This window comes from Protomyctophum parallelum, assembly GCF_964188405.1.
Source record: "Protomyctophum parallelum genome assembly, chromosome: 12".
Taxonomy (NCBI): Eukaryota; Metazoa; Chordata; class Actinopteri; order Myctophiformes; family Myctophidae; genus Protomyctophum; species Protomyctophum parallelum.
In genome coordinates this window covers 7856077-7882144 of record NC_139712.1, presented here as the reverse complement: position 1 = coordinate 7882144, position 26068 = coordinate 7856077, and the positions used below count along the sequence as shown (strand labels likewise).

General features: G+C 41.9%; 1 protein-coding gene across 1 annotated transcript; it reads left to right on the top strand.

Moving 5' to 3' along the window:
• Positions 1 to 5564: 5564 nt before the first annotated feature.
• Positions 5565 to 23054, top strand: LOC310868104 (uncharacterized protein; the record flags this gene model as incomplete). Its single annotated transcript, XM_083778368.1, has 4 exons — positions 5565 to 5636; positions 7785 to 7989; positions 8273 to 8602; positions 22861 to 23054. The coding sequence occupies exons 2-4, from the start codon at positions 7845 to 7847 to the stop codon at positions 23052 to 23054; spliced, it is 669 nt and encodes a 222-aa protein (XP_083634494.1). The 5' UTR covers positions 5565 to 5636; positions 7785 to 7844.
• Between the last annotated feature and the right edge of the window lie 3014 nt (positions 23055 to 26068).

The following is a 26068-nucleotide window of genomic DNA, read 5'->3' as shown; positions in this document are numbered from 1 at the left end:
TACCTCCCCAGTGCCTCCCCAAGTGCCACCCCAGTGTCTGCCCTGCAGTGTCTGCCCAGTGTCTGCAAAGTGCCTCCCCAGTGTCCCCCTGAGTGCCTCCCCAGTGCCTCCCCAATGTCTCCCAGTGTCTCCCCAGTGCCTCCAGTGTCTCCCAGTGCCTCCCAGTGTCTCCCAGTTCCTCCCAGTGTCCCCCTGGGTGCCTCCCCAGTGTCCCCCTGAGTGCCTCCCCAGTGTCCCCCTGAGTGCCTCCCCAGTGTCCCCCTGAGTGCCTCCCCAGTGTCCCCCCAGTGCCTCCCCAGTGTCCCCCCAGTGTCTCCCCAGTGCCTCCCAGTGTCCCCCTGAGTGCCTCCCCAGTGCCTCCCTGGGTGCCTCCCCAGTGTCCCCCCCGAGTGCCTCCCCAGTGTCCCCCTGAGGTTCTCCCCAGTGTCCCCCCCGAGTGTGTCCCCAGTGTCTCCCTGAGTGCCTCCCCAGTGCCTCCCCAGTGCCTCCCCAGTGCCTCCCCAGTGTCCCCGAGTGTCTCCCCAGTGCCTCCCTGAGTGCCTCCCCAGTGTCTCCCCAGTGTCCCCCCCGAGTGCCTCCCCAGTGCCTCCCTAGTGTCTCCCCAGTGCCTCCCTAGTGTCCCCAGTGCCTCCCTGAGTGCCTCCTTAGTGTCTCCTCAGTGCCTCCCCAGTGTCCCCCTGAGTGCCTCCCCAGTGTCCCCTCAGTGCCTCCCCAGTGTCCCCCTGAGTGCCTCCCCAGTGTCCCCCCAGTGTCTCCCCAGTGCCTGCCCAGTGTCCCCCAGTGTCCCCCCAGTGTCTCCAATAGCAATACAAGAGCAATATAATTAATCTTAATTCATTAATCTAATTATTTGCTCTCATCCAGTGCTAATGAAAAATAAAAATACGTTTTTGCTACTCACCAAAACAAAGGCGAGTTGTGTCATTAGAAAGCCTACTTTCCTTACTGGAAGCACTCTGAGCCCCCCACCACACGTATAAACGGTACTTTTTGGCCAGAAAGGGATTTTCTTTCACCAGAGGAAAAATATTCTCCGTGAGGCAATTATCTGGGCAATATCAGTAGAAGGCGCAGTGGAGTAACTAAAAGTATTTTTTTCCCCGGTGGAAACAAAATCCTCTTTTGGCCAAAAAGTACCGTTTATATGTGTGGTGGGGGGCTCAGAGTTCTTCCACTCCACGCCATTTTAAAAGGCGTTAAAGACGTCGTTGGCAGTCCAGTCCAATATTTTATATCCCAATTAAATTGTCTATAATTAGCTTTCAAAGTCTGCAAGATTGGCCCGTTTTGAACAAAAAGCCTCAAATCATGAACACAGCATGCAATTTACGTGAAATCTTTCAAACACTTTCTTACTAGGCTGAGGATTATATCCCATCCTTTTAACATTGGCCTGTTATAGCGCCACCAGGAGGCCACAACCTGACCTGGCTTGGTGGAGACCTGTGCCCAGAGGGGCACTTTCTAGTTTAATTATTGTTTCGACTTCTCCTGGTGCGAGTTAACTTGTGACAATGAAGTCGACTTGTGGTTACTGTCCTATTTTGTTGTGGTGGTGAAATAACCCTGTAACCCTAACCCACACGGGGTCATACCTATGTTCCCTCAGCCCTATGTTCCCTCAGCCCCGAGGTGCGCTGCGGGTCGGGAGAGGGTTGCGGTTAGGTTTAGGTGTCTGCCCCGGGGGTGCGCTGCGGGTCGGGAGAGGGTTGCGGTTAGGTTTAGGTGTCTGCCCCGGGTGAGGTTAGGGTTAGGGTGAGGGAGGAGGTAGGTTGTCGTAGGCTGAGGGAACATAGAGCTGAGGGAACCCTAACACACACCATTGTAACAAATCTTAATATGGTATTGGTTTGTTGTTCGTCACCACACTCCTTGAAACTAAAGGCTTTCCAAATAGATTCATTGGTTGTACTTTTCTTGTTGACCAAAGGGTGGCACTCTTTCACTCATCTGTGATGAGTAAAAGAGCATTACATTTGTGATGACGGCTATGGCCGTTTTTGAGTGGTGCAACCACTCCTACAACCAGCAATGTCCGTGTACCTGTTTGTTTACCTGTTTGTGTGAGCACGAGTATGTGACTTATTAATAGCAGTAGGGGGCACCAGGAACAGAGAGAGGGGTAGTGTCAAGGAATTTTGGGTGAAACATTTAAGAAGCACCTCAAGGCAGCTGTTTTACAGCTGTGGTTTACTGTGTTTTCTTCCCTCTTGTTATAGCTTTGATTACCTGTTGTAAATCCTTATTGCTTAGACTTTCCCGTGAGGGGGCTAGGGGTTGGACTTCCTCTTTCAGTATAAGAAGACTGTGTTTTCACATTATGTGGTGTGACACACGACTGTGGGTTTCCAATACATGTCAATCGTGGATACGTTGAATGTAAGTTTGTGTGCTTGTCCTTGATGGTACCTCAATAATAATTACTCAATCTCTAAAACGCTTCTCTTGCCTCAATTGATTTTCTCTTTCTCTTTACTGACTGAGTTCCTGATACAGATTGCATGGACAGTAGTGCTGTGTCTCTAATGAGAGAGAGAGATAGGGGGGGGGGGGGGATTGCACCACTCAGTTCACACGTGTGTGCTTTTTAGCCCAATGAGTGTTTTTTGTGCATAAGTAATGCTTGGAATGGATTCAGAATCATGACAACCCCCTAATTTGACACATCACATGCTACTTAACACTTCATACTCCTATTTTACCGCTGTTTCGGCGCTATAGTGCCAAAATGATTTTGGCTCGTCAGAAGTTTTCAGTAGCACCGAAGAGCCGACTTTAGGACTGTACCCGCCCCCCCCCGAACCTCAAATGACGTCACATTGTAGGCTCTACAGAGCCGAACCGACTTTTATTCGGCTCTAAAATAGAGTATGAATCGGCCCTTAGTCCGCCATTGCCGTAGATCAACAGCAATTGGTCTTTTATAGTGCTTGTGATTGATCAAGTCATAATGCTACTCACGTTAGCATTGGGTTGCTAGTTGGTGTTGTCAATAACACTGAATCGTGCCATCTTGATTTCTGTGCCCATAAACATTCATTCTATCTGTTTCTTGCAATCGCCTGTATCTCCTATTCCTTGTCCCAGATGACATTTTTGGTCCAAACAAGGTTTATTCCACGGCCCAGAGCGCTGTGATGCGCCTCCATTATGTTTTAGCAGCACACCAGAGAAGTGACAGATTAGAACGGTGGTTGTTGAACTTGCTACCGCTGTCTGGCCTCTGGTTTGCAAACCAAATGAATTGCTTAGTGCTCAGCATCAAAGTATATAACTTAAGTTAACTTGCCATATGCTTAAATGTTCTATACGACCATCGATTCATCCGCAATAGCTCGTTTTGGAAGCGTCAGGGCTTAACGAGACACTGCTGTCTCGTTGAACGCAGCTGGGTGAATAACCTAAATTACCTAATCAACGTCACCACGGTAAATGCTCCATATAACTATGAAAGTGCTAATGTTAATGTTCACTGCATACACGGAATATAGTTACATGATGAACAAGCAATGTTACAGCCCACAGCAATTTAATTTCCTCATTGTGTGCCCAAAAGAACAGATCTGCAAGCTGTCGTCACGCAATCGAGCGGCATGTCGATTGTTTGTATGTCTGTTCTATTGGTTAGGCAACGCACATTACGCATGGTATTTGGGTTTGAGAGGCAATTATTAATGTAGGCCTACAGTAGCCTAGTAGATTATAGCCAAGTTGACAGTTGTCATAATATTGTATAGCTCTGTTCTGGACTGTTGCACAATGTTAGCCAACGGTGAATGATGAAAAAGTTGCACTTTGTTAACGAGGACAGTATTGGACATATTAACTGTGTCACTACAGAGGATCGCTGCTACTTTGATTGAAAGATGTTTACTCACCCCTGTAAATCGCTGGAAACCATTAGAATGTTGGAAATGGAACGTGAGTTACATAAATCCTTTATTTCGGCAATTAGTCCGTTCACATTAGTCCGTCCCTTCAATAACATTGAAGTGGCATTATTCTTTTTCCTTTTTTTTCTTTTCCACTCGGGTCGGGCCGAGCCTCGGGCCGACCCAGTTAGGGTAGGGCCGGGCCTTCATTTCCAGGCCCGATGAGAACTCTAGGCAGTCCCTGTTCTGTATGTGGACTTTAATAAAAGGCATAGAAAGTGGTTTGTGTCTTGTGATGTCATTATAGGCTACATTTATAGAAGGTATGCAGTACTGTCTATTGTGTGTCATATGAAAACGCCTACAATTCTTTTTATTAATTAACAATTAAAATAAATAAATTCATGTAATTAAAAATCTTATAATTAATCTGCCTGCACAGTGCACATCTGTGTCCATTCTGTTCAATATATAATATAAAAGATTTAATTGTTCAATTTGAGCATTTAAAAAAAAACAAGTAATAGCCTATGTACCGGTAATAGTAATATTAATATATTACTCTTGCTCAGACAGTAATTTGTAATATAATATAATATATTACTTTAAAATTAATGTAATAATTAATAAGTAATATATTGAAAATATAAAGTAATATACCCAACACTGATCGTCACACACCCTAACATAAGATCATAACTTCCGGTATGGGTTTTTTGCTCTTCAAGGTAAGAGTTAAAGGTATATTCAGTGATTTCACTTAATTCAAATAGCACTTATTTTTTTTGTTTTGTTGTGATAATCCTCCCTACTATAGAGTGTGCTGGCCATATAAGGAGTTCCTCCCTGTCCCCAGTTAACCCCTGGGGGTCAAAAAACCTTAGGTTTCGTTTTTGACTCTCTATCCTGATTGGACGAAAGGATGGGTCCCACAGCCAAAAACGAAACCTAAGGTTTTTTGAGTGAAATCACTGAATATACCTTTAAACGGGGAAAAATTATATCACAAGTTAGCAATAAATGCTGGCGGCCTAAGCGTTGGAGCATAATTAAATGTTGACATCTTGCCGTATATAGGTAATGGCATTGTCACATAAAACCTTATAAAATGCATTGGTCAATACCGACATCCGGTCAGCAAGTGGACTCATTAATTTAAAGGTATATTCAGTGATTTCACTTAATTCAAATATCACTTATTATTTTGTTTTGTTGTGATAATCCTCCCTACTATAGAGTGTGCTGGCCATATAAGGAGTTCCTTCCGGTCCCCAGTTACCCCCTGGGGGTCAAAAAACCTTAGGTTTCGTTTTTGACTGTCTTTCCTGATTGGACGAAAGGCTGGGTCCCACAGCCAAAAACGAAACCTAAGGTTTTTTGAGTGAAATCACTGAATATACCTTTAAGTATATATAGGCAATATTCTAGGCCAATAAAAACACATTTCCCACTCCTCACCCCTGGCTGCCAGACTATAGGTCTCCAGTTATTAAAGTCCTTCCTTATTCACTTGATTTCAGACCGGAGTCCAGACTGCAGGTGAAGATGAACTCTTCGGACTCATAAGACTCATAAGAACTACAATACCCATGATGCATCACTTCCAGTTGAAGATGAACTCTCCAGACTCAGCCAGGGATGTTTCTATTAAACAGGAAGCTGAAGCCGTTTCTATTAAACAGGAAATTGAAGACGTTTCTATTAAACAGGAATCTGAAGCTGAAGACGTTTCTATTAAGGAAGCTGAAGACCAGCCACACATCAGTAAGTTTCATGTTCTCTTCCTTTCTTTAATATGTTCTGTTCTGTGGGGCTGCCACAATGTCTTATTTTCACTGTACAATAACAATGGCAAACCAGAAACTATTGTTCCTGGAGAAACGATGTGGGCTCGCTGCAAGCCATGTTTGTAGTATGAATTAGTGATGGCAAATTAACGGCAAACACATCGGTATCGGCCGATTGTTTTTAGATTAATCTGCATCAGTTTGATTAATCAATCAGACCGCTGAATTAATCGGTTTGATTAATCGGTCTGTCTTTACAAATAAACTAGCCCAAAGTAACAGCTTGATCAGATCGACAAGCTCACAATATTAAATATAACAGTGTTTAAGTTAAAACTGACTTGCCTAAGCCTGCAGTGCAGACACCCTGTTACATGTATTTTTCAGAATGGATCAAATAATTATCATTTTTTAATACAGAATGGGATCATATCGACGTCGGTAATATCGGTTATCGGCCGTAACGGCAATGAATTACATCGGATATCGATATAATCCAAAATGTCTCATCAGCACATCCCTACTCTGAACGCGTGGGTATGTCCCAATAGTTGCCTCGCGGAGCCGTCTTTTGTCCAGTGTCCACTCTGGGTCTGGAAACGGCACTTTCTTGACCGTTGACCCCAGTAGAAGGTCTGCTGCTGTGAATTTTACACCTCTCCCGCTTAGCGGAGAGTGGGGCGTGGTAGAGGACATCTCCCTGAACGCGTGGGTATGTCCCAATAGTTGCCTCGCGGAGCCGTCTTTTGTCCAGTGTCCACTTTATAAAGTCCATGCACTCCAGTGAATAGCATTTATCCATTTAGATAACTTTTTTATTGAATTACTTATTTTTATACAGAAACATAATGTGTGCCTTTACAATAACTGCAATGTAATAATAATACTAATAATGTAATGTAATAATTATTTAATTAAGAAATTAAATAACCTTATTTTATTCTGAAGGCAACCGGATGTCTTAAATTTGCTAGCTCTCAAACAGGAAGTTCTAAATTTGCTCATTAGATGGAGCCCATTTTTGGTATTGGAATTTGGCTTCTGTCTCACTTTATAGAGCGTTGCAGTCCCTCCCCCTTTCAGAACGATGAGTGGCCCAGGAAATTAATCGCAATGCATATTCCCATAGGCTTTTCTTAAAGTATTTATTTAAAGACGGTTAATTAATTAACTGGATATAAACCGGAAAATTTATAAGAAGAAAAACAAAACAAATAGTGTTGTCTCCTGCCTTTATTTTCTTCTTTCTAATGATTTGATCGGCCCAAAATATTGTGTTCATTGTCATGATTTGTCACGATCCCAGTTGGCTTTGTCCGCGGCGTAACCGTCTTTAAATAAATACTTTAAGAAATGCCTATGAGGAAAATTAACAGTGATTTATTTTCTGGGTCTCTCAAGGGGGCGGGACTGCGACGCTCTATATGGCTCGGCAGCAGCAGGACTAGTGCGCATGCGCACAGCCCTTGCACAGTAGGCCTATGTGCGTTCACACACAGCTAGCGGTTAGTCTGTTAGCAGTGTCGTTAGAAAACACTTTATTAATAATACTAATAGTAAACGGTTTGAAAACAGTGTGGTCGTTAAGCAGCTCAACCCTGAAAGACAGCAGGTAATTAAGTTGAACTGATTCACCTTGTTTTTACTACATTTTTCTTTTATATTATTGACTCATCTTTTAACATGGAGCAACACGACGAGTATTTCTCTCATATCTGCTTGTTAGTTATAAATTAGGCATACCATATTCTGAATTACCAAAAAGAGGACACATGTGTGCGTGCACGGTTCTGTTTGAATTAAATGAATTTGTCAAAAAAGTTTGGCTCCTAAATTTGATCAAATATGCTCTATATTAGTTATGTATTCATTTAATACAGTGGCTCTCAAAGGTGTGATCCAGGGACCCTCATGGTTCCTTGAGGGGGTTCCAAATGGACCCCAGAGTCTGTAACTCTGAGAGTGTAACACATGGACCCAAATGGACTTATTTTAACTTTGACTTTAATTTTAAGTATATAGGCAATACTTTAGGACAATAAAACACATTTCCCACTCCCCACCCCTGGCTGCCGGACTATAGATATCCAGTTATTAAAGTCCTACCTTATTCACTTGATTTCAGACCGGAGTCCAGACTGCAGGTGAAGACGAACTCTTAAGACTCATAATAACTACAATACCCATGATGCATCACTCCCAGGTGAAGATGAACTCTCCAGACTCAGCCAGGGACGTTTCTATTAAACAGGAAGCTGAAGACATTTCTATTAAACAGGAAGCTGAAGACGTTTCTATTAAACAGGAAGCTGAAGACGAGCCAAACCTCAGTAAGTTTCATGTTCTCTTCCTTCCTTTAATATGTTCTGTTCTGTAGGGCTGCCTCAATGTCTTATTTTCACTGTACAGTAACAATGGCAAACTAGAAAATATTGTTCCTGAAGAAACAATGTTGCTAAAACTTTCAAAACAGTAATAACCTGCAGTTAGTAACGGTGTAGTCAATCTTATCTTGGTAGGTAATAGCTCATTTTGTACATGGAACATGGAAGAAGAATGGATTTACATTTTAGGAATCCAGTGTTGACCATCATGTTATGTTTCTGCTCCTAGACATCCTGCACATGGTTGTGTGTAAAGAGGCGGTTTCTCCTGAACAGGAGAGGAGCCCCAGTCTGCTCCAGGAGGAACCAGAGCCTCCACACATTAAAGAGGAAGAGGAGGAGCTTAAAGAGGAACAGGAGGAACTACTTCAAAGACCAGAGGAACCTGTTGGGTCAACGTTGACATTACTAGCAGTGAAAGGTGATGATGAAAATTATGATGAAGAAGACATATCTTCCCACTGCTCTGAGGTTGAAGTTGAACTTGAATCTGACAATGAAGTCACTGAAGACAGTGAAGACGATGATGAACGGCGTGACAGGAGTTTCAGGGACTCAGGTTCCCTGAAGAAGCACCAGCGTGTCCACACTGGAGAAAAACCTTTTAACTTTAAACATTGTGACAAGAGTTTCCATGTTTCAAGTTATCTGAAGTCACACCTTCGTGTCCACACTGGAGAAAAACCTTTCCAATGTAAACATTGTGACAAGAGTTTCGTAAATTCAAGTAAATTGAAGACACACCTTCGTGTACACACTGGAGAAACACCTTTCCACTGTCAACATTGTGACAAGAGTTTCAAAAATTCAAGTCATCTGAAGTCACACCAGCGTGTCCACACTGGAGAAAAACCTTTTAACTGTGAACATTGTGACAAGAGTTTCAGTCAGTCAGGTAACCTGAAAACACACTACCGTATTTTCCATACTGGAGAAAAACCTTTCCAATGTAAACATTGTGACAAGAGTTTTACTAGATTATATTCTCTGAAAACACACCAGCGTATCCACACTGGAGAAAAACCTTTCCAATGTGAACACTGTGACAAGAGTTTCAGCAGGCTAGATGACCTGAACAGACACCAGTATGTCCATAATGGAGAAAAACCTTTTAACTGTGAACATTGTGACAAGAGTTTCAGTCAGTCAGGTAACCTGAAAACACACAACCTTATCCATACTGGAGAAAAACCTTTCCAATGTAAACATTGTGACAAGAGTTTTACTGCATCATCTTCCCTGAAAAAACACATTCGTGTCCACACTGGAGAAAAACCTTTCCAATGTACACATTGTGACAAGAGTTTTACTGTATCATCTTCCCTGGAAACGCACCTTCGTGCCCACACTGGAGAAAAACCTTTCCAATGTAAACATTGTTACAAGAGTTTCAATTCTTCAAGTAATCTTCATTACCACCTTCTTGTCCTCAGTTCTCACAGGACAATAACAAATATGTCCACTTTAAACGGTGTGACCTAAGTTTAAATAACTCTGGTCACTTAATTGCTAAGACACCATTGCATTCACACCATGGGGTAAAAAAATAAAGTTTCCACTATGTGTTCCTGTCTGTCTTGGATTATGGAGACATAATCTATAGACATGCAGCAGCATCCACTCTCAAATCCATAGACTCTGTTTATCACTCATCAACTCAATTTATTACGGGTGATAGCTGTGGTCCTAACCATTGTATCTTATATAATATAACAAGGTTGGATGGTCCTCCCTGACAGAGAGACAAAAACTGCATTGTCACCTGTTCTTGTATAAAGCTTGGAGATTGTCCTAAATACATCTCATCTTTTCTGAAGTACACCCGCTCGCGGTCAAGTAGTTTCCCCAAATTCAAGGTACCACAAGTTAGCTCTGAACACGCTTTTGGCTTCTGTGGCCCTAATACATGGAATGTGCCAGGCGAAGCCGCGGTGTCCCTTATTTGAAAATCAAATAGAAAAATTGGGTCATTTCCAGGCAAACCCCCCCAATTTCACGTCTAAATTCCGAGTCAAACCCCCAAAGCATGCGGTTATGGTTAGGGTATAGACTACATGAGAAACAGATTATCATTTACATTTTTATTTTGTCATTACATTATTATTATTATTATTATTTTGTCATTACATTTACATTTTTATTTTGTCATTACATTATTATTATTATTATTATTATTATTTTGTCATTACATTTACATTTTTATTTTGTCATTACATTATTATTTTGTCCGTGACTGACAGAAAATGCACGCCTGCAGAGAGTACAATTCGCCTTGTTTTGGTCGTCCCTTACACTCTCTATCCACACAAAATCTTTCTCCCAATTAGCTCTGTATTTACATTTTCTTTTCGTTTTTTTCTTTGGCGGACTCCGTCTCCAATTTAAGAACTTTCTGAGGTAGTAGTGTCAGCATACATTGTTGTAAATTTAAAGAGAGTCAAGGGGAATTTGATAAAAGGTTGCGGGCAGTGAAGCGCAAGTTTAACAGAGGAATGTCGTTACATATTGAGCAACTGCAGACTCATAACCCCCAGAAATTTTGGAAGGAAATTAATAAATTGGGTCCCATTAAGAAAAGAGAGATTCCTATGGTTGTAGCATTGGAGAGTGGGGAATGCTGCTCTGACGTAGGAATAGTATTAGAAAAATGGGAGAAGGATTTCACAGATTTGTTTTCCGGGTGTAATCACTCTTTATTTGATGAGGCTTTCTTGAAAGAAGTTAGCAGTTTAAAAACGTTAATGGAATGTGAAATGAGTGCAGACACTTACAATTGTAATCCTTATTTAAATGGTAATTTCACTACTGAGGAAGTAAAGAGAGTGATTGAAAAAAGTAAATTAAGAAAAGCTACAGGAATTGATGACATTTCATATGAGGTATTGAAATCACCTAAGTTGTTAGAAATTTTGTTTCATTTGTTTCAATCCTGTTTCGATAGTGGTATTGTTCCTTCGCAGTGGTACAAAACTATCATAAAGCCTATTCCAAAGTCCTCAAAAAATGACCCTAAACTTCCAGTTAGCTATCGAGGCATAAGTCTAATTAGTAATGTATACAAATTATACTCGTCACTCCTAAATAATAGACTTACAGATCATTTTGAACGGTCAGGATTTCTTGTTGACGAACAGAACGGTTTCCGTAAAGTAAGATCTTGTATTGACCATATTTACTCAGTCACTACCATTGTTAGAGCGAGACTTCAAGAAAAGAAATCTACATATGCATGTTTCATTGATTTTCAAAAAGCCTTTGACTGGGTAAATAGGGAGCTCCTTGAATACAGATTATTAACATCAGGGGTAAATGGGAAGTTCTATGCCGCCATTAAGGCCCTGTATCGGGCCCCCATCGCTTGTGTTCAGGTAAATGACTTCAGAACAGGATTCCTACACACTTTGGTGTGAAACAAGGAGATGTCTTGTCACCAACGTTGTTCTCCATGTACGTTAATGATCTAGCAATTGAGATTAGAAACTCTAAATTGGGGGTGGAAGTAGCGGATATGATTGTAGGCATACTTTTGTATGCAGATGATATAGTTTTACTTGCCAATTGTGAAAAGGAGCTGCAAAATATGCTCAATATTGTTGCGGATTGGTGTTTGAGGTGGAGGCTGGTGGTAAACATTGACAAAACACAAATTGTTCACTTTAAGGAAACCATCTGTAGAAAGGAGTCAATTTACATTTATGTGTGGGAGAACTGTATTAACATACACAAAGACATATAAATATCTTGGCCTCACTTTAGATGAGCATATGAACTTCAAGGAAGGCACTCAGGTTCTTTCTGATTCAGCTGGTAGAGCCCTGGGGTCAGTACTGAATAAGGTGAAAGCCTGTAAGGATTTAGGATATTATACATATACACAATTATATCAGTCTTGTGTATGCCCTGTTTCGGATTATGCCTCCGGTGTATGGGGTTTTCCGAACAATGAAAGTTGTAACACAATTCAAAATAGAGCCATACGGTCATTTCTTGGAGTTCATAAGCTCACGCCTATCTTGGCTATTAGCGGCGATATGGGATGGATGCCTGTAAATATCAGACACAAAGGTGAGATGTTGAGACTTTGGAATAGACTTGTTAATATGTCCGACGACAGACTGACCAAAAATATTTTTAACTGGGACATTTCTAAGGGTTACCCCTGGGCTAATGAAGTAAAGTCTTTATTCTTTAAGAATAATTCATCATTTATTTATTTAAATAGACTACGCTGTAATATTCATGAAATACAGAACTATATGTTCCTTGGGTATAAGGAGAGTTGGGCTGTTGATTTATGGTACAAACCTAAACTAAGAACATATCGTCTTATTAAAAATAATTATGGCCCTGATCCTTATGTTACACAAAATATATCCAAAGGTCAGAGATCTTTTTGTGCACAGCTGCATTCTGGGACCTTACCATTAGCTTTAGAAACGGGTAGATTCATTGGTACTCCTGAGGAGGACAGAGTGTGTCTAGTGTGTGATTTGAAAGAAATTGAAAATGAAATTCATTTTTTGTTTTACTGCCCTTTATATGAAGAGTTAAGACATGTATTGTTTTGTAAGATGACAACCATCTGTGGCTTTTTCTGGTTGGAGGACTATGAGAAGCTGGAGTTTTGTTTTGGGAGGGGTATTTTTGCTTTGGCAGACTTTTTATGCAAATCGTGGGAAATGAGGCAGAATGTTTTGTTTGTGTAAAAATGTTTATTTTACACAATGAAATATTGAAGCAATGTTATGGTGTGTCCTGTAAGTCCATGTGGGCTGGGCGCCTTTGGTGCATGACACAGAAATAAAGAATCTATCTATCTATCTATCATTGTTTGTTTTTGTTGTGTGTTGGTCTGGGAGCACGAGCCGGTGAAATAGTTGCTAAGATACAATACTGCATAGTGATTGGCTCTGCTGCTGGCCTGCTGCATGCATATGAAGAGTACTGACCAATGAGCTGACTAGCTGAGCCTAGCGCCCTTCCAGACACCAGGTTTCATTGTCTTGCTTTCCATTTCCTATAGCTTAGAATCGCTGCCCCTTCTTCTGTGTGTCTGAATGGGAGCGAGTGACTGAGAATCACCATAACGCGCTGTCATTTTTCCACCACCCCAAAATACGGGATTAAGTGCGTCCCGTATCGGTTCATTACGGGACAGGACTTTTAGCTGTCAAATACGATACAAACCCGTATTTTACGGGACGGTTGGCAACCCTAATTAGTATACTGCTCCTATATTTCAAAACAAATATGGAGAAATTCTCCTTCTACAGCACGGCCACTGCGTGGAATGCCCTGACCCCTTCCCTCAAAAAATGCAGATCACTTACATCTTTAAACGGATTAGCTGCTCGTGGCGGAACGTTCCGTCCGCTTTATTATTGACATGAATCCGGATCGCTGATTTCAATTTTTTTTAAAGATGATGTCTTCTTACCCCCCCTCTCTTTCTTTCTTTTCTTTTCTTTTCTGAAGATGCAAGTAGGCCGGGCGCAGCGCACGCTTGCGACCAGCAGCAATAACTTTGGTCTGACTGATGTATTTATATGTGTTTCAAGCCTTATGACCTGCTGTAAAACCTTTTGCCCTTCGGGGACACTAATAAACAACCTTATACCTTGAACCTTCAAGGACAACTTTGGTTGTTTTTCAACCAAGGTTCATGTTTTGGGTTATTGGAGAAAGTAAAAGATGATTGTTATATATATATTTTCATTTGCTCGTTTAAACACTTTTAGCTTTTTTGGCAGGTGGCGGGGGCATTAAATGTATTTGTTTTACCAAATTGTACAGTGACTTCTTAATTATCGTTTTCTATAGTCCTACTAGACCCCAGGAAATTACATCTGGCCACAAAAGATAGGCTACAGATCTATTTAATGTGAAGAGGGAAGTGACAAACTGACATTCTGGAAAACAGTGCATTTTATTCCAAATTGGGATTCACAGTTATTGAAATGTTAGCCCATGTCCGAATATAAGCGGCTTTGATGTATTTTTATTTTAAATTATCAGCTAATACCAATATTGCATTTTAAGGCCAACATGTAAATGAAATAAAATGTATTGTTAACCATGTGTGTGAAACATGTATTGAATTAAAACATAAAGTAAGTAAAACAATGTTGAGTGTTCAACAGTCTGGCTGAACCTCTACCCAACCCAACTAATGTACTACAACACTCAAAGCCCAAGAAGTTTCTGTTTACTGCTGCTTTTTACTGAGGTTTGTGGGTCTGTATTCAGTTTGCTTTTTATTATTAAGGGACCAAGAAGTCACCAACAAGTTTGGTCACTTATTGTTTTTGTGTTTTTTTCTTCTTCCGCCAAAAAATGTAGTTCTGACTGATCGGTGCAGTCGGTTTTCGCGAAACGCGGTAATCTGGTAGCCATGCCAAACGGTGACTATGCGAAGCCCATGATGATTGGCCAAATGGTGGCGCTATAGCAATCAATTGAAAATGCAAACTTTGAACGTGAATATATCATGAACCGTTTGACCGTTAGCAATGACACTTTGATACACATGTGTCTCCTCATGCCGAACAACTTTCGTGTTCTGACTTTTGACCTCTGACCTTTTAGATCACCCGCCATTTTTCATTATGAAAAACAGTTAAAATGTATCTCCTCCCAGGATCTTTGATCAAAATGCACAAAAACGTCTACACGTGAACTTTGGACCTATCCGGACAAATAATCGTAGTACATTTATTTTAAATCAAACAAGTTTTTATGAGCTGTTTTGTGAAAATTATTCCTTTGTCCCTAATACATACATGCAGCGTCATATGCTTTTGAAACTGTACAGTATGGTAGAGGGTCATGCCAAATTCCACTGAAAGCATACAAAGAAGTTTGTACGTGAAAACAAAGACTGGATAAAGACCAGGACGGTTGTTACCAAAAATACTGCATGATGTTACTGTTTAGAATGAGTCAACTGACTGTGTCTGCATAGCTCAGTCGGTAGAGCTCTCACCTTTGGACCACAGGGTCACTGGTTCAAATCCAGGTAGCGACACCTCAGCCTGTGATTCGTATTTGTGCATATTGTTCTTCTTTCTTGGTCCCACCTTATCGCTGCTTGCAGCTATATTATTTTTCTATTTTCTACATTTTGCACATTACATTTAAACATTACATTATACATTTGTGTATGCTCTTTGCAGAGATGATGCCGTTTAAATAAAGGCCTTTTGTTTTACCTGACCGCAACAGAGTGCCTCTAAAGTCCTCGTACACACATGTCAGACGGACGTGCTCTGTTCCGTCCGTGTTTCATGGAATGCTTTTCCAATGGAAGTCACATGCTTACTCTAACGGGCAAAGCATTGCTTCATTACACTGTTTAGTAAATCAATTCATAAATCAAAATATTATTATTATTAGACAATGAATCAATTTGTATATTTATTCCAGAGTACATTTTGTGTGTGTGTCCTAGTGGCATGCTACACTACAGCCCCCCACTGTCTCTGTCCTGTGTCCTAGTGGCATCAGCTTCGGTACAACTCCAGCTATACAGCCAGTCTCTCAAGCTGCACCGAGGCTAATTTTAAACCCTCCTTGCAGGTGTTACTGCAGTCTCTAGCGTTTTGGGTTCCTCCTCACAGAAGTGTTTTGGGCTGCCAACCCTCTCCACCCTCTCTGGCCGTCCTCTGTCTCTCCAGATGTCACCCTCTTGGTGGCCGTCACCCAGGCTGTTCCTGGTTGTCACTGGTACTACAACTCCCAGAGTTCTTCAGTCTGTTCCTGGTTGTCACTGGTACTACAACTCCCAGAGTTCTTCAGTCTGTTCCTTGTTGTCACTGGTACTACAATTCCCAGAGTTCTTCAGTCTGTTCCTGGTTGTCACTGGTACTGCAACACTTCCAGAGTTCTTCAGTTAATTAAACATCATGAACTTGAACACATCATCAGTGTTGTAAACCAAGACTTGTTTACACCAGGGTCCTCCATTTTCAATTCATCAAGAAATCTGTATACTTCTGTACTGCAGGAAGTATAGCTACAGAAGAAAGGAGGGAATGGGAAGAGCTGGAGTTAGAATAAAGGGAATATTGGTGTAATGTATTTGCTATAATACAATTCCTATGATGTGTAACGTGGTTAATAGTGCTTCCACTTGCCCAGGCATTATATTATATTGTGATCCAATGTTCTGTCACTTTAAGAGTTCAGTTGGTTGATGTAACCTATGGCCTATAACCTAATGACGTAACCTACCGCACTTCCTATTTCATACCAAGGACTGTCTAAAGAGGACGGGACGCGGATACCGTAAGGGCGCCGCCATGTTGCTCACATGGTGCTCCATGGAAGGAAAGAAACATGCGCAATGGGCTTTATGCAGCCATCACTTCCTCGTTCAGCTTCCTTGGTCTCAACTGCGCATGTTTCTTTCCTTTCATGGAGCACCATGTGAGCAACATGGCGGCGTCCTTACGGTCTTCGCTTCTTGTCCTCTTTAGACAGTCCTTGTTTCATACTGGCTTTGAAAGCGCAATTGATATTGTGGAAAACCGAACGTATACAAGTCAGCAGAGCAGTGATTGCCTCGTTGTCCAGTGATTGCCTCGTTGTCTTTTGTACAGAGAATAAATCTACTCACTGCTGAGATCCTGGTCTATGGTGCTTCCTATAAACACAACGCAAGATCACGTCTGTTACAGATGCATAGGATTTTTTTACACACTACACATTTGTAGGGTGATATTTAGAAAACCCTGTGGGGATTTATAAGGTTAATATAATTTAACAAAATAAATCATAAAAATCTAACATAAATAATACAACAATGGATACGGAGTATAAATGAAAAAGTAAAAATACATATTAGTAGAAATGTAAAGTGTATGTGCAGTGTGTGTGGAAGATACTGACATTGAATTGTTAGATGTGATTCATCAAATGATTTTAAGTTTATATTTAAAATGATTTAGTGAAGATAGACTTTGATGACATCACAGTAGCCTATAGAACATAGAACTGGGTTTTCTGGACCCACAAAAAAATCGACCATTCATTTTCTCCCCAAAAATATTTATACATTTATTTAAAAAATATACTTAAATGTATTCAAATATTGATATAATTTATTTTAAGCCTAGAATCAAGCCTTCCAGGATCCTGGTGAATCAGAGGCGTTATGGTCATGACTCACCAGGATCCTGGATGGATTGATTCTAGGCTCAGAACAATTTATATAAATATTTGAGTAAATCTCTATGGGAGAGTTTTCAGCTCTATAGCTATTCCATAGCTGCTCCCCATTGTATTACACTGTACTATGGCTCCCCCTAGTGACCATTTATGGTACGTGCACCGTGCACGCTCCAGGCTCCAGCAGGGCAGAGCCACAGAGAGAGTTACGACATTGAGGGGGCAGAAAACAGCCTGGTCACGTGGTTCATGTTCTCGCGCGAGTCCATTAGACTCCAATGCATTCCGTGAAGCCCCGGATGTCTCCCTTCAATATAAGTCTATGTAGAAGAGCCGCCATTGGACTGAAGCCCCGTGACGTGAACAGAGTTGTCGTAACTCTGTCTTGCGTAATGGCTCTGCAGCAGCAGGGCTAGTGCGCATGCTTGTACAGCAGGCATCATGCGTTCACACACAGCTAGCTGTTACCCTGTTAGCAGCGTGGTTTGAAAACACAATAATAATAATAGTAAAAGGTTTGAAACGCTTTGAAAACAGTGTGGTCGTTAAGCAGCTCAACCCTGAAACACAGCAGGTAAGATGGACTGATTCACCTTGTTTTTACTACATTTATCTTTTATATTATTGACTAATCTTTTAACATGGAACGACACGAGTATTACTCTCATATCTGCTTGTTATACATGATCCTAAACAAGCAGCAGCAGTAATATTGTAACTTGTTATAAACAAGCAGTAGTTAATACTAGCAGCAGTAATAATATTGTAACTTGTTATAAACAAGCAGTAGTTAATACTAGCAGCAGTAATAATATTGTAACTTAATTGTTATAAACAAGCAGTAATACTAGCAGCAGTAATAATATTGTAACTTGTTATAAACAAGCAGTAGTTAATACTAGCAGTAGTAATAATATTATAACTGGAGCCTTAGATGTGTTTCCCCTTTTACCTCCTTTTATGATGATTTCCTGTTTTTGGTTACTATAGAAGTGTATCTCTGTACGTCTCTACATGTTCTGATGAATTGAAAAGGGCGGACCCGATTGTAAACAAGCTTTCTGGTGTCGTCCACAGTCAACAGTTTTCCTATTGAGTTGTACTTGAAATGTACTGTAATTCTGCAAACTGTTAAAGGACCACTTCACCACTTTTCAACCTATCTTCATATAATAGGTCCTCACTAATAATCATGATAAAATGGCACAATATTTTTCTACTCAGTCTGTGCCTCATAGTAGGGCTGTGGTCAGTTCAGAAACCGTCCTCCAGTGACATCATCATTAGGCATATAATGTTTTAACCCATTAACCTGAGTTTCTAAAAACTCCTCTATATCCTGGTCTTTTATTTAACAATTAAACAGCGCCTGAAACAGGCATTACCTCTCCATCAAATAAAGATATATATAATCCAAACTCCTCTGTCAATTGTAAACGAACGGTAACATGAATGAACTCTTCAAGCCTGACACTTGGTCGATGAAGAATTATAATCCAAGGTTTGTCAATCATATTATGGTGTATGGTTGAAAGTAAACCATAATAAGTAAACTTTAAGAAGAGATCTGCAGTCATTGTGCTGCAGACAGTGCAGAGTGCATGAGAGCAGCTCCGCTTGCTAATTGATTTGACATTTGCGCAACTTCACTGCATGGCATTACAGTAATTAGTTATTTGCCAGCACCTGCTCCAATATAGGCCTGAATCAAACTTTATTTATATAGCACATTTAAAACAATAGAAGCTGACCAAAGTGCTGTAGGCCTACAGGCTGAAACAAGTGGAGCATCACCATCGGCGCACAAAAACAACATAATAAAAAAAAAAACACAGGCAAATAGTATAGGCTACATAATTACAATAATACGATCGGGTGCAATTAAATGCCAAAGAGAAAAGGTGTGTTTTCAGTAGAGATTTGGTCTGGGTCTGTAGGAGCTGCTCTGCTGCATGGGAGTTCACAGTGATGGAACAGGTCAGTCTTCAGACAAGAAAAAAAAAAGATATCGCTGGCAACGGCAAAATCAGTTATCCGCATCGCCAAAATAAATCTATAGGCCTAGTTTCATTCGTGCCATTATACTCAGCCTATGCACAACGATTGTTTTAATTCAAAGTTGTATAGCTATTCTGTGAAATGTTTATTGTCATTCCGTGTATCTACAAGCTCCAAACGTCCACAGCGCATGAGATTGCAGATCTTTGAATTTTCGGTGCGCGCACTCACCATGTGAATCCAAGCAGGTCCTCACAAGTATAGGTAAAACAACGCCAGGCTCCACAAGGGCGTCGATAAAAGTTGGGATTTCACTAGTGGCATTATTCAGGCAATACTCAACAGATTGTTATAATTCCAAGTGATCTATAATCTGTGAAGTTTATATTTTCATTTGGGTGTAAGTTATGTTTTTATATGACTTTTATCAAACATGGTAGCCTATATTTAATAATATTTAACTGAGCTGTGGTGCGCTTGCCTACACTCTCTCAATTAGGGATTTTCCCAGCGGTTATTTTCACTCTCGTGTACAACCTTTATTCAAATAGGGTATTTTAAAATGCAACCACACTTTCAATTTATTTTTCCTGGGACTGCAGCTGCACTTGTTCAGTTGACTTCCTTGTTGTTAACACGGGGAAAGAGGAGCATGGCTCGCGGACCAAATGGGCCGTCTCGCGGACCAAAAGCGTCCGCTTTTTTATATGACTATTCAATGTTTTATTTCAAAATCGATTCCCGAGGAACATACGATTGATCTAAGAAAAATAACAACACAGTAAAATAACAACACAAACCATTATATTACATTAGGGAAAGCTTGTGCAAATAGCAAAGTTTTGAGTTTAAAAAAAATGTCAACCGAGGCTGCGGATCTCAACACCCGTGGGAGGGCATTCCACAGTGTGGGCGCTACAACCTGAAAGGCTCTGTCACCTTTTGTTTTACGTTTGGTGCTAGGAATTGTTAGAAGACCCTGATCCGCAGACCTTAGGGCCCTCTCAGGCACGTAGCGTTGGACTAGGTCAGTAAGGTACAGTGGAGCCTGACCATTTAGAGCTCTATAAGTGAGCACCAGGACCTTGAAGTTGACAGTGTAAAGAAGCTAAGACTGGGGTGGGCGGGGGCCTTGGAGAGAGGTGGGAGAAGAAGGCAGTATGCTTTCCCTGACCATTGCAACCTTATTTACAAAAAATGTGAGGAAATCGTTACAGTCACTGGCCGAAAAAGCAGGAGGGTCAGGAGTTGGTGGACTGACAATGCTGTTAATAGTGTCAAATAGGACTTTGGGGTTTCGCTTACTGGAGGCTATGAGTTTGGAAAAGGCAGTTCTCACAGCTTTAACCTTAGAGTTAAAATCCAGTAAAAGGGATTTAAGATGTATGCGGTGGACTTCAAGTTTAGAGGACTTCCACCGGCGCTCCGCACTTCTACAAGTGCGTCTGACAACATCTAAAATCTCAGAACAGTGCAGGTTAAGAGAGTTAACTAAAATCTGTCATTTGGGGGCATTACTGAAATGCTCTCAAAAGCAGCGAAAAACCTTTCAGCTGAGAGGCCATTTATCATGCGTGAGCGTTTAACCCGTGTTCCAGCCACACAATCGGGATTAAAAGATATATTAAAAACAAGGGATTTGTGGTCGGTTCTAAACATATCCTCCGCTACAATGCTGCCCACATCTAAACCGAAGCTAAAAACAAGGTCTAGAGTGTTACCCTTAATATGTGTTCAATCAATCTATCTTTATTTGTCACATACATGAATGTAGTATTCTTTAAAATGCAGTGAAATGTATGTAGGTCAGCCCCACATACGTGAACAGTAAAACAGGACAAGAGGACTAAAGCTAAAACTAAATCTACCATTTAAAACACTTCCAACCCTAAAAAAGCACAACATAATTAGACTACAATAATAAATAATGTCCATAGAGTTATTAAATGTCATGTCCATGTGAAGGGAGAGGGGGGGTTGTATGTGCACACGTGCACTCAACTGCCCCTACCTGATCCCTGTCGTCTCCCAAGGTCCATGTCATCACGCCACGTCATGTGTTGGACCTGTGACATGTTGAATGAGATTAAAAGATTCAGTAATACTGAGGAATTTAACTGCAGCCTGGTCAGTGCACTTGTTGACGTGACAGTTAAAATCTCCTAGCAAAAGGAATCTTTCAAACTTAATAATAAAGGTTAAAAGGTCACTAAAATCAGATAAAAAATAGCCTAACTGCTAAAACCAGGAGGACGATAAATTAAAATACAATAAAAATGATTTGTGCGGCCTACTTTAGTAATTAAAACTTCAAAAGAGCTAAAAGTGCCAGTGCTCACCATCCGGGATGGAAAACAGTCTCTGCAGATTAAAGCCAAGCCGCCACCGACATTTGACCCGGCTGGCCTAGAGGAGCAGGTGAAAGAACAGTTCGGTGGACATAGTTCAATAAGTGCCATGTATTCCTCTGCCCTCTGCCACGTCTCTGTGATGCAAAATATGTCCAAGTTATTGTTTGTAAAGTAGTCATTTAGGAGGAAGGATGTTTCTGTGATGGAGCGGGCATTTAATAAAGCCATTTTGATGGTCGTGGGACCCACAGGTGGTGGGGGTGGGTGTAACTGGTGAGATGTGAGTGAGGTAATGTTGCAGAGGTTTGCTCCTCTATTGCACAATGGAGGTGTAGTTATAGCAGGTGATGTATCAGTGATGAGAACTGGAATAGGTAATGAGTAAACTATATTACTGGGTATAGTATTAAAGTGGCGTCATACGGTTGAGATGTGGAGAGAGATGCTATCAGCCAAGATTTGTAAACCAGTGTGTTTAAGGTGAACTAGGTCCCGGTACAGTGATGGGGTTTTCCAAAATGTATCAAAATTGCTGATGTAGCCATGGCTGCAGGCTGAACAAAAAATCCGCAGCCAATTATCAGCACAATAAATGCGGCTGAAGTGTTCTGGGCCCTTCATGAGGGTGGGCATTAATCCTAAAAATATGATGGATTTATTCATATTTAAGAGAGCATCAGCTAATGCCTCATAATCTCTCTGCATCTTGAGTGCTTGCCTCTGCCTGATTTGTACCAACATTTAAAATTACTGTATGAGCAGAGGGGTGGCATTGTAGAATGTCCGGAATGTGGGTGATCAAATCAATAATCTTTGCACCAGAGAAAGAGTAAGTGACACAGTTTGGGGTCGATACTCCACGAATAAGTGAGTCACCTAGAAGTATGTATTCCACTGGGTGGGAAAGGGGGTGGTGAGTATCATTAATGGAGATTGATGCAGCTGATCTCGTGTGGAGTGACAGGGACACAGCTGGTTCTGATGAGTGGGACGGAGGGGGCGAGTGCACTCGTCCAGCAGCAGTGGTCGCGTCGCCCCGCGCAGGGTGTATGGCCGATAGAGAAACAGTATTCATGGTGGTACTGGGTGAGGAACGACGGGGACGTTGACCTACCCGACCGCCATTGTGTGTAGGTTTGGGAGTCGAAGTGAGAGAACGGGTCGAGGTGTCCGAGGAGGAATCCGGGAGGTTATGTTTCGCTGGACGCGACATCGAGCCTGTGCGCTGAGGATTCAGAGGGTTTGCCGTAGTCGATAGCTCCTGCAGCGGTGTGAAGGCGTTGGGAGGACGGGAACCAATCAGCCATGCTGCAAGCCTCAGACCCCGGCGGGTCGAAGAGGGGAAACGCCTGCCTCCGGTGCTTTCCCTTGACCGCCGAGGACCAGGAGTCAGCGCATACGGGCCACGGCTTTCGCTTTCCCAGAGGCACTGCCTCCCGGCACAGCGGCAGCCGCGGCGGGCGCACGGGGCACAGCGCCGGGTCGTGGAGCCAGTAGAAGATCCTTTACCAGGCTCGATATGGAGCGGAGCTCATTCCTGATGGCACCTAATTCCTCCATCCTAGGTGGCATCATCGTAGGTTGTGGAGAATGAATGAATAGTTTATTTCGATCTTTCAGAGAGGGAGACATTACACAAAAACAGTTTACTTTTTCTTTTGTGATCGAAAAGGCATAGGCAGAAGCTTAAAGCTTATTAGTGCCTATCCTTATCTCAACGTATTCCAAAATACTGTTGAAGATATGCATAACAAACAACTTATAAACAAAACAAACAAATGACATTTATAGAAGAATAGAAAATTAAACAAACCAAAAGCGAGAAAAAAACAAAAACAAGGAGGAAAAAAAGACAAAAAACCAAAAGAACAGACAAAGCTACTATGTTATACTAAGTCCAACACTATATGGCATAAACATAGCTCAGCTCCCCACTCATTCCAGGTTATATTTATGCAATAATTCCTGTTTGAGCCTCTTTTTAAATTGTTTTAGGTTGTTGCTTTGCTTTATTGGCTCAGACAAGCTGTTCCACAGCTTAACTCCATGAACAGAAACACACATGCTCTTTAAGGTTGTTTCAACACTTATTTGTTTGAAGTTTAGTTCCCCTCTCAGCTCATACCTCCCATCCCTATCCCTAAACCTTTTTTTGGATATTTCCAGGAAGCAGATTATGTCTTGCTTTAAATAATAATTGTGCTGTTTTAAAATCAACTAAATCAAAAAACTTTAATGTTTGTGAATTTAGAAACGTGGATTTGTGTGTTCATAGTAATTTACTTTATTGACTATTCTTATTGCTTTTTTCTGCATTAAATATATTGGCTGAAGGTTGCTTTTGTATGTGTTACCCCACACTTCCACACAGTAGGTGAGATATGGTGTTATAAGTAGGGATGCTCCGATCAATCGGTGGCCGATCGATCGTGGCCGATCACCGATCGATCGTATCGGATCGGCCGTGCAAAATCCACCGATCCGCGAAACCGATCAACAAAGCAAAAATCTGCGCAGTTATACATCCAAAATAATGTTTCACTTTCTCGGTTCGGCACCGCTACTGGAGAAATATAGCGCTGTCGAAGGCAGCGCAACTAAAATCTCCCCCCCACACACCCCAGGGAGAGAGAGAGAAAAGAGAGACAGAGCGAGAGAGCACTCACGTCTTCACCCAGCGGGTCCCCGCGAATCCCGCAATTAACCAGATACAGAGCTTATATAGCCTATAATAGCCTACACTTTAGCAAAATATCATGTCTGATGAGAATGTACTGCGCTGGACTGTACAAGCACCGTGGAGTCTGTCTCACACTCTCTCCAACAGACATCCTGCTCCAAAAGTGGCAGCACCTGGCTGTCACTCATAGGCTAATCACTCTGTGAGAACTTGTGTGGACTTCCTTTTCTCCACAACGGACTTTTTCGCTTCTAAACCCCTTCTTGTTGCTTTTCCCTGTGTGCGTCACTCAGCAATACGGTGAAACAGAACACAAAGATGAGTAGCCTATTTATTTTTTACACGGTGTTTGGAGCTTAGCGTCAGATTTGTTTGTGTTGGAGCGCCTCAGCTCGGTGAAAGAGTTCATGGTCAACCTCTTCCAGAGAGAGATGGAGACACTACAAACCAGAGCCGAAGAGTTTGATCAATCCTCAAGGGGGCCCCCCCCCGCAGCCCCGCCTCCCCGCACCCCCCCCCCCCCCTCGCCGCAGCGCGGAAAAAAATAAGTTGTTTTCGCTGGTACTTTTAAAGCAGCTTCTATAGGCCAATGTCCAAGCCAAGGTGATGACTTTCAGGACTATATTATTATTATTATATGAGAGAGAGAGAGAGAGAGAGAGGGAGATATAGAGAGATACGGAGGGAGAGAGAGAGATCATAGGCGGCGGGTGCGTTTTACCTTTAGGTAGGCTACAGAATTGCGTTGGGGGGGACTGTCGCGGCCGAGCGAAGCGATGCCGCCGCCGCGGATTTATTTATTTATTTATTTCCCAAATGGTCTAAAAATGAGTTATTTAGCATACTTTTACCAATGAATTAGCCTATACACAGACAGCGACTGATCAGCCTATTTTGGACGATATGGGTCTTTTCTCGAGTCAGTGTGTAGTCTCACTAGTCTGTGGTTAGGTCTCTTTGGTGAATGAACAGACTGTTGCCTGAGGAACAACAGGGGAGGCGCTGTTTTCCCGAATATTTGACGATGGGATTCTCAGATTGCCGGCGGAGAGGTCCAAAATGTTCGGAATTCCCAGAAAATATGTAATGTAAATGTAAAATGTCCACGAAAATCTTCATGGGGGCCGAAAGGGGCCCTAGGATTCTTTATGGGGGCCATGGCCCCGTGGCCCCCACAGACTCTACGTCGCTGCTACAAACTCTGCTGGAGACACAAAACAACGCAGCACCTCTCTCTCTCTACGTCTCTCTCTACGTCTCTCTCTCTCTCTCTCTCTCTCTCTTGTGTGCACTGCTGCGCAATGTCACAGACACAGACGCGATCAATAATATGTAGCATAAATAATAGTCAAAATATAACACTTTCCCTCCATCTGTGACTGTGATGAGCTCCTCACACTGTCACACACATAACTCCTCTCTCGTTCATGCACGCCTGCTCAAATTACCAGCAATTGTTTGCGTAAATTATTTTTTTTCCCGTTGGGGGGGGGGGGGAGGGGGAAGTCAGGTTCGGTGAGGCCCGGTCGTGCTGTCTCACCCCCCGGCCCGTGATTAGGCTGTGGAAGTATTCACACTACTTTAGTGTGGATTTATTGGTATTGGCAATTTAAGGACAGGAGGAGGAGGAGGAGGAGGTGATCAAGCAGCTCCACAAGACCACAACGTTACATTGGTAGGCTCAAGGCTGCATTTTTTCCCTTTTTTTTCTCTCGAGGGTGCATGGGATGATGGGAGCCCCTCCAGCAGGCTAGGGAGCCCCGCTCAGGTTAGCGGAAAATGACCGCGGGGCGCGGGTAAAAAATAAATAATAATAATAATAATAATACAA